The sequence below is a fragment of the Anarrhichthys ocellatus genome, unplaced genomic scaffold (assembly GCF_004355925.1).
Source record: "Anarrhichthys ocellatus isolate YVR2014 unplaced genomic scaffold, GSC_Weel_1.0 scaffold20, whole genome shotgun sequence".
NCBI lineage: Eukaryota > Metazoa > Chordata > Actinopteri > Perciformes > Anarhichadidae > Anarrhichthys > Anarrhichthys ocellatus.
In genome coordinates, this window is record NW_022280050.1 from 4,595,547 (window position 1) to 4,612,090 (window position 16,544).

General features: G+C 41.8%; 1 protein-coding gene across 1 annotated transcript in view; it reads left to right on the top strand.

The window, feature by feature from the left end:
- The window catches only part of myo10l3 (myosin X, like 3), a 50,408-nt gene that overhangs the window by 8,758 nt on the left and 25,106 nt on the right, over window positions 1-16,544 (top strand). Inside the window, exons 2-10 of the mRNA XM_031858513.1 lie at window positions 4,563-4,661; window positions 12,938-13,096; window positions 14,103-14,290; window positions 14,411-14,545; window positions 14,728-14,852; window positions 14,966-14,979; window positions 15,109-15,193; window positions 15,672-15,778; window positions 16,018-16,147. Of these exons, the coding sequence (XP_031714373.1) occupies window positions 4,563-4,661; window positions 12,938-13,096; window positions 14,103-14,290; window positions 14,411-14,545; window positions 14,728-14,852; window positions 14,966-14,979; window positions 15,109-15,193; window positions 15,672-15,778; window positions 16,018-16,147 (1,042 nt within the window). The remainder of the gene's footprint in view (window positions 1-4,562; window positions 4,662-12,937; window positions 13,097-14,102; window positions 14,291-14,410; window positions 14,546-14,727; window positions 14,853-14,965; window positions 14,980-15,108; window positions 15,194-15,671; window positions 15,779-16,017; window positions 16,148-16,544) is intronic.

The following is a 16,544-nucleotide window of genomic DNA, read 5'->3' on the forward strand; positions in this document are numbered from 1 at the left end:
GAATACGTTCCGGTGTTACGTTTATCTTAGCACGACAAATGAGATGCTGGTCTGAATCCAGCTGGATGTTCTCGTCTCCTCAGCCGGGCACCAGTCCTGGCCAGCAGTCAGCTGAACCTGCTGCCCTGCGTGGGTGTTCACTCGCCCGCCCCTCGAAACCATGCTGTGATCCAAGAAATTGGCTTGTCATAACTAACTGTTCAACCGTGTCCAAGTCAGGAAGAGTTAATTAGCTTTTCTTTTGTTCTGGCTGATCCGATCACCCGATACCCGCCTGTGCTCACGCTACGCCAGACTGCATCGAAAGAGCCGTGGCACCTTTTACTGTGTATGCCCTTAAATATTTAACGCTCGTTCATTAGCAAATCTCTGAGCTGGATGTCATGATACAAGCTGCAGAAACTCAAGCCTCCAACTCCAACCGGTGGTTTCTGTGTCAGAGAGTATGATGGGACGTCAGTGTGCGGCCTGTGTTGGTGGGGTGGATTACTATCGTCAGCTGGGTTCTGCCTTCACAGTGCTACGCAGGCTCAGTGACATGCAGCATTAGGAATTTTTAAATGAGCTTGGGCTGGAAATGTCACAGCAGCAGTTCAGCTTTGCTTTTTTAATGGTAACCATGCATCTGGTTACCAGAGGCATGGGAGTGGGGGTTAACTCGGTAATTAAATCAAGCGAAGGATGTGTTTCATTATGAGATTAACGCTGCACTTTTCAATGATTCTTCTGCAACAAGAACATTTCCGATTCACTAGTTTAGACAGAAAGGTTAGTTGTGCGGCAGCAGGTGATTCAAGTTTAGGGGACTTAACAGAAGCTGATACCCATGTCCCTTTTGGGTCCCAGCTGGCTTTTGTTTGGGATATTTCCGCCTGGTTAACCTCTGAGCTCTCAGTCAGAGGTGGTTGCCTTTGTCCTGACTTTAGTGACGGAGCTCCTGAGGATGGAGGGGACAAGGGGGAGGAGTTCTGGTGAGACCATCTGTTGCTGAGACAATTCATCTCTGCTTTATACCCTTCAGCTTCGGACTCTTTTGGCACACACACACGCTCTCACAAACAAAGACGCAAACAAATGGACAAACACGTCTGGTGTTGTCTGTCTTGAGCACTGAGGTCACTGGAGAACCACACCACTTCTTCTATCAGTCATCCAGACAAAATCCCTGCGTATGTTGGAGGAAGACCTAAATACCCAAATGTTTTGAGGATAGACTGTTTTACAGTGAATGACAATCCCCCACAGCTGATGGTGTTTTGCTGACTCCTGAGATAACATGACGTTTTTGATCACTCTTACTAAGACGAAGCAATGAATGCTTCCTCATTCTGTGATGGCTTGTGGCAGCCGTGCACATTTTGGAGTTGAAATGTTATCAATGTGAGCTATAATTATTATATATATAAACATTTTAAAATCTTTCAATCACTAAGCCAGAAGACTGTATTTTGTATGTGGTACAATGTGAACAAATGTTAAAATCAATAAAAAAGTAAATGTGAGCTACAAATGAATCTGATACATGTGCAACACGAAACTAGCACAGCTTTTTGTTTGTTAGGCGACTACTGATGTGGCTTTTTCAGCACAATTTAGATTATAGTGCCTGGTGGGCAGTTCTCCAGAGAGCAAGTCACTCTGCACAGACGCTGGTGCAGCAAGCCAAGCCAGAATTGGCATCTTTATGGGCCAGCTCGTTGCTGACTTTTGGTTCACCATATATTGTTGACTCATTTAATTATCCAGATATTATGTGAGTTATTGGGTCTCTTAATTCCTGAACTGTGTGAGGAGTTTTATCTGACTTTATCCATAAAATTGTGTCCGGGGCTTCTCTATATTCATGTGAATGGAAAACCTGTGAGACTCTGACTCAGCAACAAAACCATTCGAATCTTGGAAAAATTGTCTTTTAATATTTGCGTCACTGAAAATGAAGCAAAACCACGATGTGGTGTAGAAAAGCCACCGCATTATGAGCCGTCTCACTGCTTTCCATGTCCTGGCCTGTCTGCTGCTTTAGTCTGTGTAACATCTCATATAATCTACCTTTCGTTATAACCCACTCCCTGCATGTTTCTTTACTTTGTCAGCTCCACTGTTGCATTCTTGAGTACAAACAACCTCTACGAGACGAAGAGTACCAGCTATATTCTGCTGATTTCAAGTCCCTGTGATTTGCAGTTACATAACAGAAGTGATCTTCTTATATACAAATCTATAGAGTAAATCTCCTCACTAGACCTCAATGAACTCACGTGAAGCAGCTTTTCCCTGAATAGGCCGTGCATGCCAGGCCTGTACCAGGCAGACACAGTCGGCCGCTGGTGTGGAGGTCACCAATCGTCTCATATTGAGTAGAAGCTGAGTTATTTTTTTGGCCACGTGTTGGAGAATACCTCTGCTATATTTGTGCCCTGATGCTTCTGTTTGTCTGCCTCTTTCTCCAGACAATGGGAGGTGGGACATTATCAGGTGCCTGCACCCTTCCTCTTTCCCCTCTCGCCTCCCCCCCCCCCCAGCCTCCTCCTAATATACACGACCCCCTTTATCCCACTCACCACCCTCCCTCGTGGTTTGAGAGAGCTACATTTAGCTGCGCTCCATTAGCCGACTGAGAGGGGAAAAAAAAAATACTTGATGATGGAAGTAGGTTTGCAGACTGCCTGGTTGTGACCCTTTGTCCAAAAAGGAAACCTAAATCACAGAATAAAGCAAAGAATCGAGACCAATCATCACTGTGAGCGGTGGAGCAAGTTAAATTAATGGACTCTGAGTAATTCTTTACTGAACCAATTTCCTCTTTGTCACTGTGATTCAGCAATGTTACGAGCAGATTGCATTTCACTATTAAAACAAAAGCATCTCGATCCTTGCTCTGACCCTGGTGGCAAACACATTTGTGTTCCATGTATGAGAGTATGTGTGCACACACGTGGCAGCCTGTTGTTAATAGTTAATGAGGATTGATGTCTGGATGTAGTGACCTTGTATAAGGTTTCCTAGAGGAATCCATGCGTATTGATCTGTTCAGTTTTATGCTCTGTTGGACACACAATTCCCTTTTTTGCTGCGTGTGTTCCCCCGGCTACTTCAATGGCGGTGATGATTAATGGTGTTTAGTTTGTCAAACAAGAGAGGGTGACTTGCAGTCCGAATTTCTTCAAAGAGCACATCCTATAACTGTTACACTGAAAACCAAAATACTTAATTTGTGTGACGTTATTTACAGTTGAGACCAAACTAAGGAAATAAAAATAAAGCTTCTTAAAGGAAAAGTTTGACATTTTTTAAAGCACGCTTTTTCGCAGTAAGATAAGTTAGTCAGACACAAATTGTCAGTTTTGCGTTTCAGTCTTTGACTGTTTAAACAATCCAGATATGACTTGTTCATTGGTAAGCTTTAGAGATGCTAGTGAATTGTGTTACCTTCAAAGTAGCTAGGCTAGGCTAGCTGTTTCCTCCTGTTTCCAGTGTTTATCCTAAGCTAAGCTAATGATATTCTGGCTCGAGCTTTATATTTAACACACAAACTTGTGAGTGGCATCAATCTTCTCATTTAACTCTCGCCAAGGAAGAGAATAAGCACATTCCCAAAAATGTTCCTTTAAAGGTAATACGTTCATCATCAGATAGTTTACAGTCACTTATGTTGTTTAACCAAAGGCCACATGTATTGTTTTTCACTGTGACAAGTGTGGATTTAGTCATCCTAAAAGATCCACCGCACAGGCGTTCACTCTCCACCACTACGGTCATTAAAATGCAGCCGGTTCTATAAATGTATCTTCCAACACTGTGAGGAAATGACAGTCAGTCTGAGCAACCAGCCTCAGATTCCTGTTATTGCTCCTGGTTACTGAGCTGCTAACAAACATGTCTGGGAAGGCCGGTGACTTCACACAAATACAGGGGAATAGGCCGCCCAGATCAGCTAGTGCTGGTGATAATCTCCACCTGGATCTTGGACTTCATCCGGGACGGTGGTAAGAAGCGTGTTGTGGTTTGCCTGATTGAAGTATAGAAAAAAAAAATGAAAGAATGGGGGGCAAGGACACATTTGTTTTGATTGTTTTGCTGAAGTGGCAAATGCTCATTTGGGTACACATGCTTCTATTTTATGGAGTAAAGTAGCCCTCACAACCAAAGACTGAAAGCCTTTTTGACAGTTTTACTGAGTGTGTAACTCTGAATGGTAGTTTTAGTCTCCGACACACCCTCAGCATGCAGGCCTGGCACACATCTTTCCTCTACTAAAAGGCAATGACACTCTAATAAGAGGATACGTGTGCCAGTTTAGTGTGGTGAGGGAGTTGCTGTGTGGCAAAGTGGTGAGTAATGCTGGGAAAAAGAGAAAATGGTGGAAAGACAGAGAAGGAAGAAAACTAGAAGATGTGTAATCTCTGCTTAGAATACCTCTCCTGTCTCTTCTGACTGAACTTTGCCTTTTCTTATTCCTAAAATGTTAAAATTTTAAAAGTTCTTCCTCAAACCGATGACTTCAATATGATAACTGGATGTGTCCAGATGCTAATGGTGTTTTTCTGGCTATTGTGTTGCAGGGGGCCCGTGTCTGGCTGAGACACAAAGAACAGCTCCTCCCCTCCACCGTCAGCTCTTGTGATGACTCGTCCTTGGTCCTCACCACCGACTATGGGAAGGTAAGGAGACTTGTTTTTCGTTGCTGAAGTTTAAACCATCCGAAAAGTCTCAGTGTGTCTGCACACAAACCCCTTAAAGTCAGGAAAAAAAAACCCACTTGTTCATTCAAGTCATATCAATACATGTGCAGGCTTTAACTGATGTAATGTACATGTGAAGCCTCCCCTCGTATTTCATTTATAATTTACAAGGTTGTAGTATAACGTAGGAGAGGAGTGGCCCAGTGTGCATGTGAGAAGGTTAATTGTTTGCACACGTGTTTCATCTCAAAGGCTCAGCGGTGGAATCAACACCTTTTGTAATAAAACAAGAATGACAGGAATGGGCTCCTTGTGTCAAGTCATTGGCCCGAGCTTATCTGTTTGGCAGTGCAGGGTGGTCTTTGTTTCTGGAGGAAATCCTGAGAGAGAGAGAGAGAGAGAGAGAGAGAGAGAGAGAGAGAGAGAGAGAGAGAGAGAGAGAGAGAGAGAGAGAGAGAGAGAGAGAGAGAGAGAGAGAGAGAGAAAATTGTTTTTCAGTCAAATGTCGAGTGTGGGTCAAACCCTAAAAGCGGTGCATCTAATCGTCCTTTAGTTCCTGACTGTCTAAAATCAGCATCTTTGGTCAGATCAGGGCTGCAGGAAGGAACAGGGTAGGGCCCAAGGACGGACTCTTTCTGCAGGATCTCAACATACAACATCATATCCACACCCAGACGGCCATCGTCCTAACCACAAGCCGAAGCCCTGCTTCATTCCTTCACTGGAGTCCTCGAATGCTCATATGAAGACGGGTGGCATATGAAAGAGAGGTCGCCAAGCATTGGCATGTTGGTTCTCTCAGTTGGTCTGCATAGCTGAAGTGGAGGCTCAGGCTGACGGCGGTGGGTTGAAGGTAGAGAGTGAACATATGAACTCATCCTGAGCATATGTGTTTTGATGTTTCTATAATCAGCACTGGGGATTCTTGTAGTGTGAAAAGTCAACCATGTGTTCTCAAAGGGACGGGGATAACTCCGACCAATGGAAACACCATCTATCAAAGCTAGAGAGTATTCTCAGCACCAGGTTAGAGGTTGAGAAATGAATCCGTCTTAATAAGACCGGAGAATACCACTGGGTGCTGCTTTTACCACCCTCAGTAGGATTAGAAAAAATGTCTGTCTGGACTGTCTCATATGATCCTCACGTGCAAGCTGGGGATGTGTTGGTTCATCAGGCCAGGCATATGGTCTGAGACTCTGCAGCCAGAATGACAGGAATGTGAGACTGAAAAACAGCCCGTCTCCACCTTCAGGATCACCGGCTGACCTCATATGATCCCCTGTTTCTGAATGACGTGTCTGCTGAGGATTATTTGCATTTCCTGATGAAGTTGTAATCTCTGTTGAAAGGGATAGTTTGGATGTTTTAAAGTGGGGTTGTACGAGGTAATAATTATCCATAGTCAGTGCATTACCTCCTGTAAATGACAGTCTGCACGGCCCCAGTTTGGAGACATAGACAGGAGTACCAGCTCGGGAGCAAAGCAATGAACTGCTGTGGACGGGGGAAGCAGCCGAACGTGTTTTAGTCACCTAAAAGAAAGGCTCATTAGGTGAGTAAAATACATTTCAGCTGCCCGGGTCCACAGCAGTACATTGCTGTGTCCATGCTGGTGCTCCTGTCTGCTTCACCAAACTGAGGGTGTGCAGACTGCTGTCTACTGTAATACACTGACTATGGACCTCATACAACCCCACTTCAAAACAACCAAACGAACCCTTTTATTTAACCCAACTCCTCTAGTAGGTTAAGTGTATTATGTGTGTGTTGTCTGTCTTTGTCCCGGTGTCTTTACTCCTGTGTGCAGTGTCAGAGGTGGTTTGGTAAATGTATCCTGGCAGCATTTTACCTCGGGGAGGTTATATATATATATATATATATACCATTATCCATTGCTTCAATGCTCACACTAAGGTGCAGCTCCCTGCCTGAGTGCTCATCTTGCAGACTCAATAGTGTGTCTTTGCCCACACTGCATCGGCTTTTACAGGCTGACCTGGCTGCTGTCACATTAGCCATCATATCAGCATTCATAACTGTCTCATCCCCGGTACACCACAGACCTGAGTGGACCAGTATTATACAGCAGACATACTCAAGCTGAGATAAATGTCCTGTGGTTGTGTGTGTGTGTGTGTGTGTGTGTGTTGACCAGATGGCACCAGCTGGATTAACAGCGTGTGAGTTATCCCCAGAGGGGCGCACATGTAAAGAAAAGCAGAAAGAGGCTCTGTCACCTGAACTGAATAGCTGCTGGTGATGTCATCTTTGCCTACCTGAACGATACGATTGAGATTGAACTTTGTCGGTCTACGAGCCACAAATACCATTTTTACGCATCAATCATTTCACACATACAGTACATATTATTGCTAAAGCTCATATTTTATTTTTGCTGTAAAAAAAGACTTGATTTGTAATAAATGGAAAGCAGAAACCATTTGTCGATTAATCTATTATTAGACAAGTACTGATAATTGAATCATCAATTTAGAACATTTTCAATCAAAAATTCGATGAATTTCCTCCACTTACAGTTTCTACATTTTGTCTTATTTGATATTAAACTGAAAATCTTTGGGTTTCTGACTGTTTGTTGGACAAAACAACCAATTTGATGATGACAGAATTGGCTGGGAATGGTGATGGCCTTTTTTGTATTTTTTTCAAAAAATTTAGTCGGTTACTTGAGAGAGTAATGAACAGATGGATCGATAAGGGAATGAAGTGTTATTTGCAGCCCTTACTAAATTCATTCATTCAGTCATTTTGCTAAAGAAGGACACGGATAAAGAGCTCCTCTCCTCGGTTTTGGTTCTCATGTTCTTGTCATCTTGGGCACAAAATAATATTTACACAGTAAACATTACTCTCTGTGTCGATGCCCTGCTTTACAAAATGTGTCTCTCACTAAGTGTGCTGTCTGAAGTTGTCCACGGCCTGCAGTCAAACAGTCTCTGAGCTTTAAAATGGGTCTTTTATGGCCCCTCAGTTTTTTTTTCTGGATTATTGGTCAATGGAGCCATTATGTAAGTCTTTATGCGAGTGATGTCTATTCACAAGAAATAGCATGCACTCTCAAATGTTATTGTGAGCATCTGTGTGTGCTAAGCAAATGTTTTTAGGTTTGGGTCTGCTGTATGCCATGTTTTCTGATATTGTCGGATTTTTGAGCAGGATGTAATGTAAAACTCTCTGTTATTTGTTTTTACAAATATCTCGGGGGTCTGGGTGGGATCTCCCATCAGCAGATGGATTCACAAGACAGAGAGAGAGTCAAAGTAAAAAATAAAAAAGAAGATTAAATAAGACCGTGTTTGTGTTCACACAAGCCTGTGATTCTGTATCTGCCCATGTGTCGTTTCTAAAGGCTTGAATATATCTGCCAGTAAAAGGCCACAGAGCGACAGAGCCTGACGCCGCCCACATGTGAATATTCAGCAGAGCTGGTCGAACAAAGCAGCAGCAGGGTGTGGTTTCAGGGAGGAGGGAACAAAAGGGAAGAGCGTTGCATCAGCAGCAAAGTTTAAAATGAATATTGCTGCTATTGTTCCATCATTGTCATCAGGAAAACTGCTCCAACTGAAAAAAAACATTTCAGAATCTACAAATAAGAGTGATGAGTGTTCAATACTGAGAAGCTGGAACCAGAGAACGGCTCATGTTGTTGCATGAAAAATGACTTTGGTGATAAATCATCAGAATAATATCTGATTATTTTTGATTTGCTATTTATTTTTTAAACTTTAATACTAATAGTGCTGGAAATATTTCATTTCATAATTTGTTATATTTATCATAATTATTTGTCCATTGATTTCTGTTATAAAGTACAAAACGACAAATTTCAAGATGCATGTATTAAATGAACCCTCTACGTACATGCTGTGTTGAGGCTGTGGCTTTTTGTCTCTCACAGCTGAGATGCTTAAAAACCGTCACCACAAAATCCAAGAGTAAAAGATAGTTGTGAATTTTATAGCAGCAAGAGTTTCAGTGAGTAGTGTTGTTAATTTGTCTGCTTTGCGTCCAGCCTTGTGGCCGGCGGCGTAGTGTACGAGTGTCAACACCAGGCTCCATTTGGAGAGGATTGATTTTTACAGTGAACATTTTCACTAATCAATCGCGAGTCACATGTTGTTATAAGTGGGATGAAATTATCTCCAGCCATCATTAATTACTCCACTCAGATCATTAACACTGATGAGGCTGCAAACACTGTGATAATTGTCTGACGTGCACTGACTGACATCATGGGCAGAAATGAAACAACCACTTTAATTAGAGCCAATGTGCTCAAAATACATCACATTTGCTTTGTGTGTTTTGAACTTGAATTGAGAGCAATTTTTTTTTTTTTTTGGGAAGTTGTAATTCAATAACAGTAGACACAGTGTTACATCACTGTTGGGCTAGTCAGGCTTTTGTTCCACAGTCCTTGTATGGAAAATGTTCCAGTGTGTCTAAGTGTTGTAATGGACACTAACAGACCATTATTGTACCTCCTAAGGATTGAAATGGAAATAGTAAAGAGTATTAGTCTGCGTTTAGACCTTATCTGCTCTCATATTCCATCTTAGTTTCCTTTTAGCTGCATCTGCTGTTGTTGGCTATAAGTGTTGTAAATCATTTGGAAACAAATGTATGAAGACAAAAATGGATATGGATGAGAAATGCTTTGGGACAAAGCTCGGTGACTTATCTCACAGGAATAAAACCAATGAACGAAACCAAAAACTGAGGAATGTGAAACCTCTTTTGACGCTGGAAACTCCAGCTTAGTTCTTTTTCTCTGTGCATCTCTGATGTTCCTGGCATGAAAAAGTCGCTCGAGGCACACTCTGTGAAATCTGAACAGTAAATTATCCGGAGCAGATAAAAAAACAACAAAGGTCACGTCAGATGATGCAGAGACAGAAACAAGACGTACTGCAGAGTATCTGCACACACACACACACACACACACAAGACGATATGACGAGACAATTCCTCTCTCTATTGTTGTATATTTTTCTGCAGCCGTATTTGTTTTCCTCTTGAGAAACTTGAGGTCCCCACTGCAATCGAGAGTGTACCACCTCCTCGCTGCTTGTTGTCTTGTAATATCCTTTTACCACATTCACCTCAATGTAACTTTGAACCAGTGCTTTTGGGAATGTGAAGAATGATAACACAGGCAGAAGATTGTATTGAGTCTCTCCGTCAGTGTCAACAGAAAGTGAACTCACACCTGGGAGGTCGGTAGTATTTTCAAATAAATGAAAGGGTGAAGAATTGAATTCATGTTTCTTATATATTATGTATGAAAGAAAATATGATAAACAATCATCAAATGTACTGCAACAACATGTCCAACAAAGCTACAAAACAGCTGCAAGTGCTTTTTGTTTCTCTTTAAAAGCGACACTGTGTACCTTTTTAGAATGAAGAAATAACACATTCTTCCTCTTGCAAATGAAAAGTTGAATTCGTAAGCAATAAAACCAACAATTTGTCTATTCAGGACTCTCAGGGGTTTTGCTGCAACAGCCTCTCTTGTTCTGGTATGACCACCAGCTCATGGTGGTTAATGTTAGCAAACTTTAGATAGACGTTGCTGTGCTATGACTCTTCTCTTGTGCTACTTTTATGTTTTATGTTTACCATTATGCAGCAAGTGCCACTTACAACAAAGTTTTAAACGCACAAGATGTAATTTTCTGCTGCTAGGGGTCTCTCAATCAAAAAAATAACAAAAGTTTGATGACATCGTGTTGCAGCGTGGGATCATGGGAGTTGTTGTCTTCACAACAATTGTCTATATTGCTGTCAGTTTCTCCTGGTTAGGATTCCTTCATCGTTCAGGAGGTTTTTACCGGGAGCCGGTAAAGACTCAGGTTAACACAGTTTCACTTTAAAAATTGGTGTGTCTCTCCAACACAGGACGTCCCAGCGGTGCTGCGAGCCGACGTGTCACTGAACCTTTTGCCCTGCTTGCTTCCCTTATAACTTAAGATCCAGATGTCTGATGACTAACATCCTTCATCGGGTTAAAATACAGTCTATAGTTTTAAATGACCAATGATCTGAAAAGTGTATCATACAAATGTGGCTTAAAAGTGGATTAAAAGTTGTGAAAGCTTTGAAAGACGTTTTAATGTGAAAAATTACATATTATACCTTTAAAGATCAGGCGTCACAAGCAAAATCCTTTGCTTTTATTTGATATTCTATCCATTTAAAATTATGTAGTTCAGATCGAAGATATAAAAGTGTTTTTTTGCAGTTGCGCTTTTTGATGCGTTTGTCAAATAATGTGCAGATTTTTTTGAAACTCTGAAATAGATTGAATATGGATTCGTAAGACGACACTTGAGTCAGCAATCCTCCAGAGCCCAGGTGTTGATACTGATCAATCACATTAAGTGAGCGATGTTGTTGAATGTAAAATGATAATACTGGTTAAGGACGTAAAACAAGCCAAAGGCCAGTTTGATTTATCAGTCAGTTCGGCCCTGCCTGGTGAACCGGGGCCAATTTGTCAGAGAGAAGAGGGTGGGGTTACAGCTGAATGTTTATGGACATCTGGCTTTAAATCTGCAACCTTCTGCTCGGCGGATGACATCACTGCACGTGCTGCTTGTCTCCCCGAGGTCCTCTTCACCCTTTCACAAACATTAATACCACGAAAACATGTAGCAACCCACTGATGACTGCATTGTTGTTGTGCTATGGCCCCAGCGTACGCCCATTCTCTAATGGCCATCATCTCGCATACGTGGAAGGCCCTTTCCACACTTTTATACAGATTCACAAAAGATGGAATCCACACATACATATCAACGCAATTAATCACGACTACAGTTTTTAAAATACAAACCTCGGCAGCATTTCCCAGCAGCCCCCCCTGTGCTGACTCAGCAGTTTTGTGAAATCAGTATCTGCTCCCAACTGGGACACAAAGAGCCAGAATTAATGCACTGGGACACCACAACCCCCCAGCTCCTTGTTCATCAGTATTGATCCAAACAGTGCTTCCCATCAAGTGACCAGCACAGTTGTCTGTTCTCTTCTCTCGTGTATCTTCCATTAGATTTCTGATAGCCAGTAAGTCTGCGAGGCTCTCTGTGGAGCTATGTTGCTTTATGAGGCGTATTCCTTCCTTTGTCTTTCTCACTAGCTCCCATTTGATCCATTTCAAGTCACAATTAAAAAAAAATTGTATTTAATGTCCAGTCAAGGACATCTCCAATCGTCACATTTACTCTGCTATTGCATCGTATCTACCTTTTTGCTGGAATGCGACATGTTGAGGGATAGTTGTATAAAAAGGGAATCGATCAAATCAAGGAGAGAAGTCCGGGCATGAGTGGGGGGGGGGCTCTCTAGCTGTCAGGTATGCTTGACAGCACGCACAGACAGGCACACATCAGGGACTCAATCTGTCATTTTGACCCCAGTTATTTCTGTATCATGGGTGGAATCTGCTGTCAATTATGCATGCAGCACCACGGCCACAGTAGAAGAGTAGAAAAGAGATTCATATCTGTGTAAACGTGTCGACCTGCCCTTCTTCTGCATACGTGCTGTTCAGACCCTGAGGCTGTGGTGACTGTTTAGTAGGACTTGTCAGCTGTGATGGGAGTTACTGAAAATGAGCATGAATTCGTTCCCTTTTTAGTATTTAAGATATATATATACGGTGCAGTTCACCTTGACAGTGGTGTTGTATTGAAATTATATGTTGATTTGTCGATCGTCAACAACTTAGATAATTGCACGGCTGGCAGGCACCATATCACACTGCAAAGGTCATATATTTCATGAGGGTGGCTGCTGTTAATGCCGTCATCTACTAATTACATTGATCATGTGATGATATGCGCCAGGATCTGGTCGGCGTGTCATCACGGCTAAAGAGTTTGTTAGTGGAAAGCCTAAATCGATACACCGTAGATTAATTTATCAAATAAAAACATTAAATCACTGAAAATTGAATAATTGGGTGTTTTGGTTCCTGGGAAATTGTTATGGTCTTTTCACTATTTTCAGACATTTTATGGACTAGATAAAGAATTGGCTTAACAACGGATGATGGCTAATAAAATGTTAGTTGCAACTCGAATGTATTCAACTGCCGTCCTTCCATTCCAGTCTGTTAATTGTTTTAGTACTAAATGCTGCATGTTCATGCTATGCAGACTGCCGTTCTCGCTCATTCAAGCACAGACATACAGGGTTGTGAAACCTTTTGGACGTTTGTGTTGTTCCAGGTGATCTACCTACAGACGGCGGAGCTGAACAGGGAGACGGTGTACCCGATGCACCCCAGCAGCATCCATGGAGTTGAGGACATGTCCACACTGGCAGAGCTGCATGAAGCTGCCATCATGCACAACCTCTTCCTGCGCTACCAGAAAGACAACATCTATGTAAGGCTCCACACTGTCCTAATCTGTGAGCGCATTTACCGTGTACCACCATGATGTACCTGGAAGCTGTGGGTCTATTGTCCTGGTTTGGGGTGTATTTTTCATGTTCCTAGGAACCTGGATGTACAGCGCAGCTAGACAGAGATTTCAAAGTGTAGCAAATCTCAAACCATCAAAAACGTCACCCAGAAATATCCGTTTTTGGTTCGGATTTATTTTGAATTTCAAATGCAACGCAACAACAACATGGTAAAACAAGTTTACACACAGTTTTTGGGGGCTTGTCAGAGGGCATGGTCGGAAATAAACACTAAAACTAACTTTAACAGAAGCAAGCGAGGCAGACCAAAGATAACAACACTAAATATATCAACATTTTACAAAATGCAGAAAATGTATGGAATGCACTGAAGAGTATTTAGATTTCAGATGTGTTTGTTTGACCCTGTCTGACTCCCAGGATTACTTTCACAGCAGGGTACTGAAGTCCTCTTGAAACACTACCCAGGCTTTATTAAAATAATCATTGCACACAGTCACATGGTAACTATCTTTTTTTTTTTTTGGAAAATCCTATCTCCTAATCTGAGCTGGGAGGGTTTGTGCTGGTCCGTCTGCATGGCGTCGCAGAACGATGTCATTGTGGAAAGATGACCCACAAACACACTTTTCTTGAGCACTCCCCAAAGCGATCACCCGAGCGAAGCAATGGATTCTAAAATACTACCAGCCTCAGTGCAAACTAGGCCAGATGCAGTATTTTAACATTATTACACAGGAAACTAGGTGAATCTACAGAACTGGTAGTGTTAAATAATTACACTGTAAATCTCATGCAGAAGTGCAATGTTTGTACATGATGTAAAAGTTGCAAATTCTAGTGTAAAATACCAAACATTTTTCCTTTCATACCATGTGTGTATTCTGTCATCTTTCCTCCTGCCGTCTTCCTCTCTCATTTCCTCTTCCTCCCTCGAACATCTGTCTGCTTTATCATTTCCCTCAGACCAACATAGGTTCGATCCTGGCTGCAGTAAATCCCTATAAGCAGATAGCGGGCCTGTATGGCGGCACTGCAGTCGATCTGTACAGCAAACACCAGATGGGGGAGCTGCCTCCTCATATCTTTGCCGTGGCCAACGAGTGTTACCGCTGTCTGTGGAAGAGACACGACAGCCAGTGTGTTCTCATCAGGTGAGGATCCACATTTAATACAATTATTACAAAAGTATTCAAAATGAATCCATGAACATATAGCATTTTGAAACTCCTCATGGACATTTTAAAGATCCTTCTTTGTCTTCGTATCGTCAGTGGGGAGAGCGGCGCCGGGAAGACGGAGAGCACCAAGCTGCTGCTGAAGTTTCTCTCGGTGATGAGTCAAAACTCAGCAGGCACTCCTCTGTCAGAGAGGACCACCAGGGTGGAGCAGGCTCTCGTCCAGAGCAGGTACTGTTTGAATTCAAGAGTCATGTTATTTTCTTGTATTACTTGCATATGTTGATATGTTTGTTTAATGAATCTTGTTACTCTTTGATGTCGTCCATATTGAAATATATATTTGTTTGATTAGCCATCACATTCCCATCAAAACCCCTGGATTTAGTAATTTGCATTTCCTCTCTCTGCAGTCCCATCATGGAAGCCTTCGGGAATGCTAAGACCGTATACAACAATAACTCCAGTCGCTTTGGGAAGTTTATCCAGCTTCACTTTTCCCAAAACGGGAACATTCAGGGAGGCTGCATCATTGACTGTATCCTTCAACGGTTCACTTAGATATGCTCTAGACAAATCACATGTCCATAGTGTCTGTTTCAGACGACGTATTGCACGTTTTCATTGTTCTCCTTGACTTTTAATTATCAGATTTGCTGGAAAAGGTAAATTTGTGTTGAAACATTCGGTAGCAGCGACTGAGATCAGCAAGTGTCATTTTTCTGTCATCATCAAAATCCATTCTCTCATGACATACTTTTAATATTTTCTTCTAACCATCTTCTCTCTCCAAGAACCGCGTTGTTCGACAGAATCCTGGAGAAAGGAACTACCACATTTTCTACGCTCTGTTAGCAGGAGCAGACAAAGACCACAGAGGTTTGTGTAAAAGAATACACAGTTTTGACAGTTTTTGACCAACATAGACGCCAAAGTCACAGGTTTTCCTGGGTACTAACACTTAAACATACACTCGACCCCCTTATTACTGATAACATGTGCCTAAAATATCAGTTATTAAAAATGATCTCTTAAGCTCTTAATAACAGCTCTTAAGGAAATGCTTTATTGTAATTTAACAACAGGCATTCCTTCTGAAGTTTTATAAAAAACAAATCCACATTTTGAACAAACAGAAACAAAAGGAGAACCTTTTCACAGGAAACGGTTGAGGTTAGCAACAAAATACTTTGAGCAGCTTAAGATCATTATGCAGTGAATAGAACTTATGTTTTGAAACATATTTCTCTAGCTGTGATAGAAACCTCTGCGTCTATATGACTACATGCTTTTTCACACATGAACGGTTACATTTTATTTATTTTAGTGTGAGTTTCCTCGTGTCTGTGTGTTGCAGACATGTACCTCCTGTCAGAGGGCCCGGAGTCGCATTACTACCTCAGCCAGTCAGGCTGCGTTCAGGATGGCAGTCTGGATGACAAGCAGCTCTTTGACAGTGTGATGGTAAGGACAAAATGAGAGGGAAATCTGGTTAGTGTAAGTAGTTTGTTTGAACCCCAGAGGGCGCCATACGCCTTTATCATGAGTGTGATAACGCCTTATAAGACACTCTTTGGCTCCGGAGGAATATTATGTATTATGTTCATATAAGTGTTTTAAAAAAAGATTTGCTGTCACATATTGAATGGGACGAGTGTGTTTCTAGTGAAATGTTGTCTAACTTTGTCTGTGTTGTGTTGCAGGAGGCCCTGAACGTGATGGAGTTCACTGAGGAGGAGATCAGAGACGTGTTCAAGTTGCTGTCGGCTGTCCTCCAGATGGGAAACATTGAATTCATGACTGCTGGTGGAGCTCAGATCACTTCCAAAGGGGGTAGGACAAGAAATTAAGAAGATGATATATAACAGATCTACTACACAGAGTATGTTAAATTAATCCTGTTATACACATCTTCCATCTGTACGGCACTGTTACAACTCTGAAGGAGACAGATGAGTTAAAATAAGAAATTCTGGGAATGTTTTACCTCTGCAATTTCTGAATTATTTCTTAGACATTTCCTAGGAAGTTGTCATTTGGAACTAATAATATACTATTAGACACTCATTAAAAGATTTGTCAACAGGTATGGAAGTTTCAAGTACTAAATGTATATTTACTTGGGATTAAATGGAGCAAATCCTAGAAGGAAATTCCTATAATTTCCCATAATTAATGCTCCCCCTATAATTAATACTAAACGACTTGTTATTTCTAGGACACTAAGTAG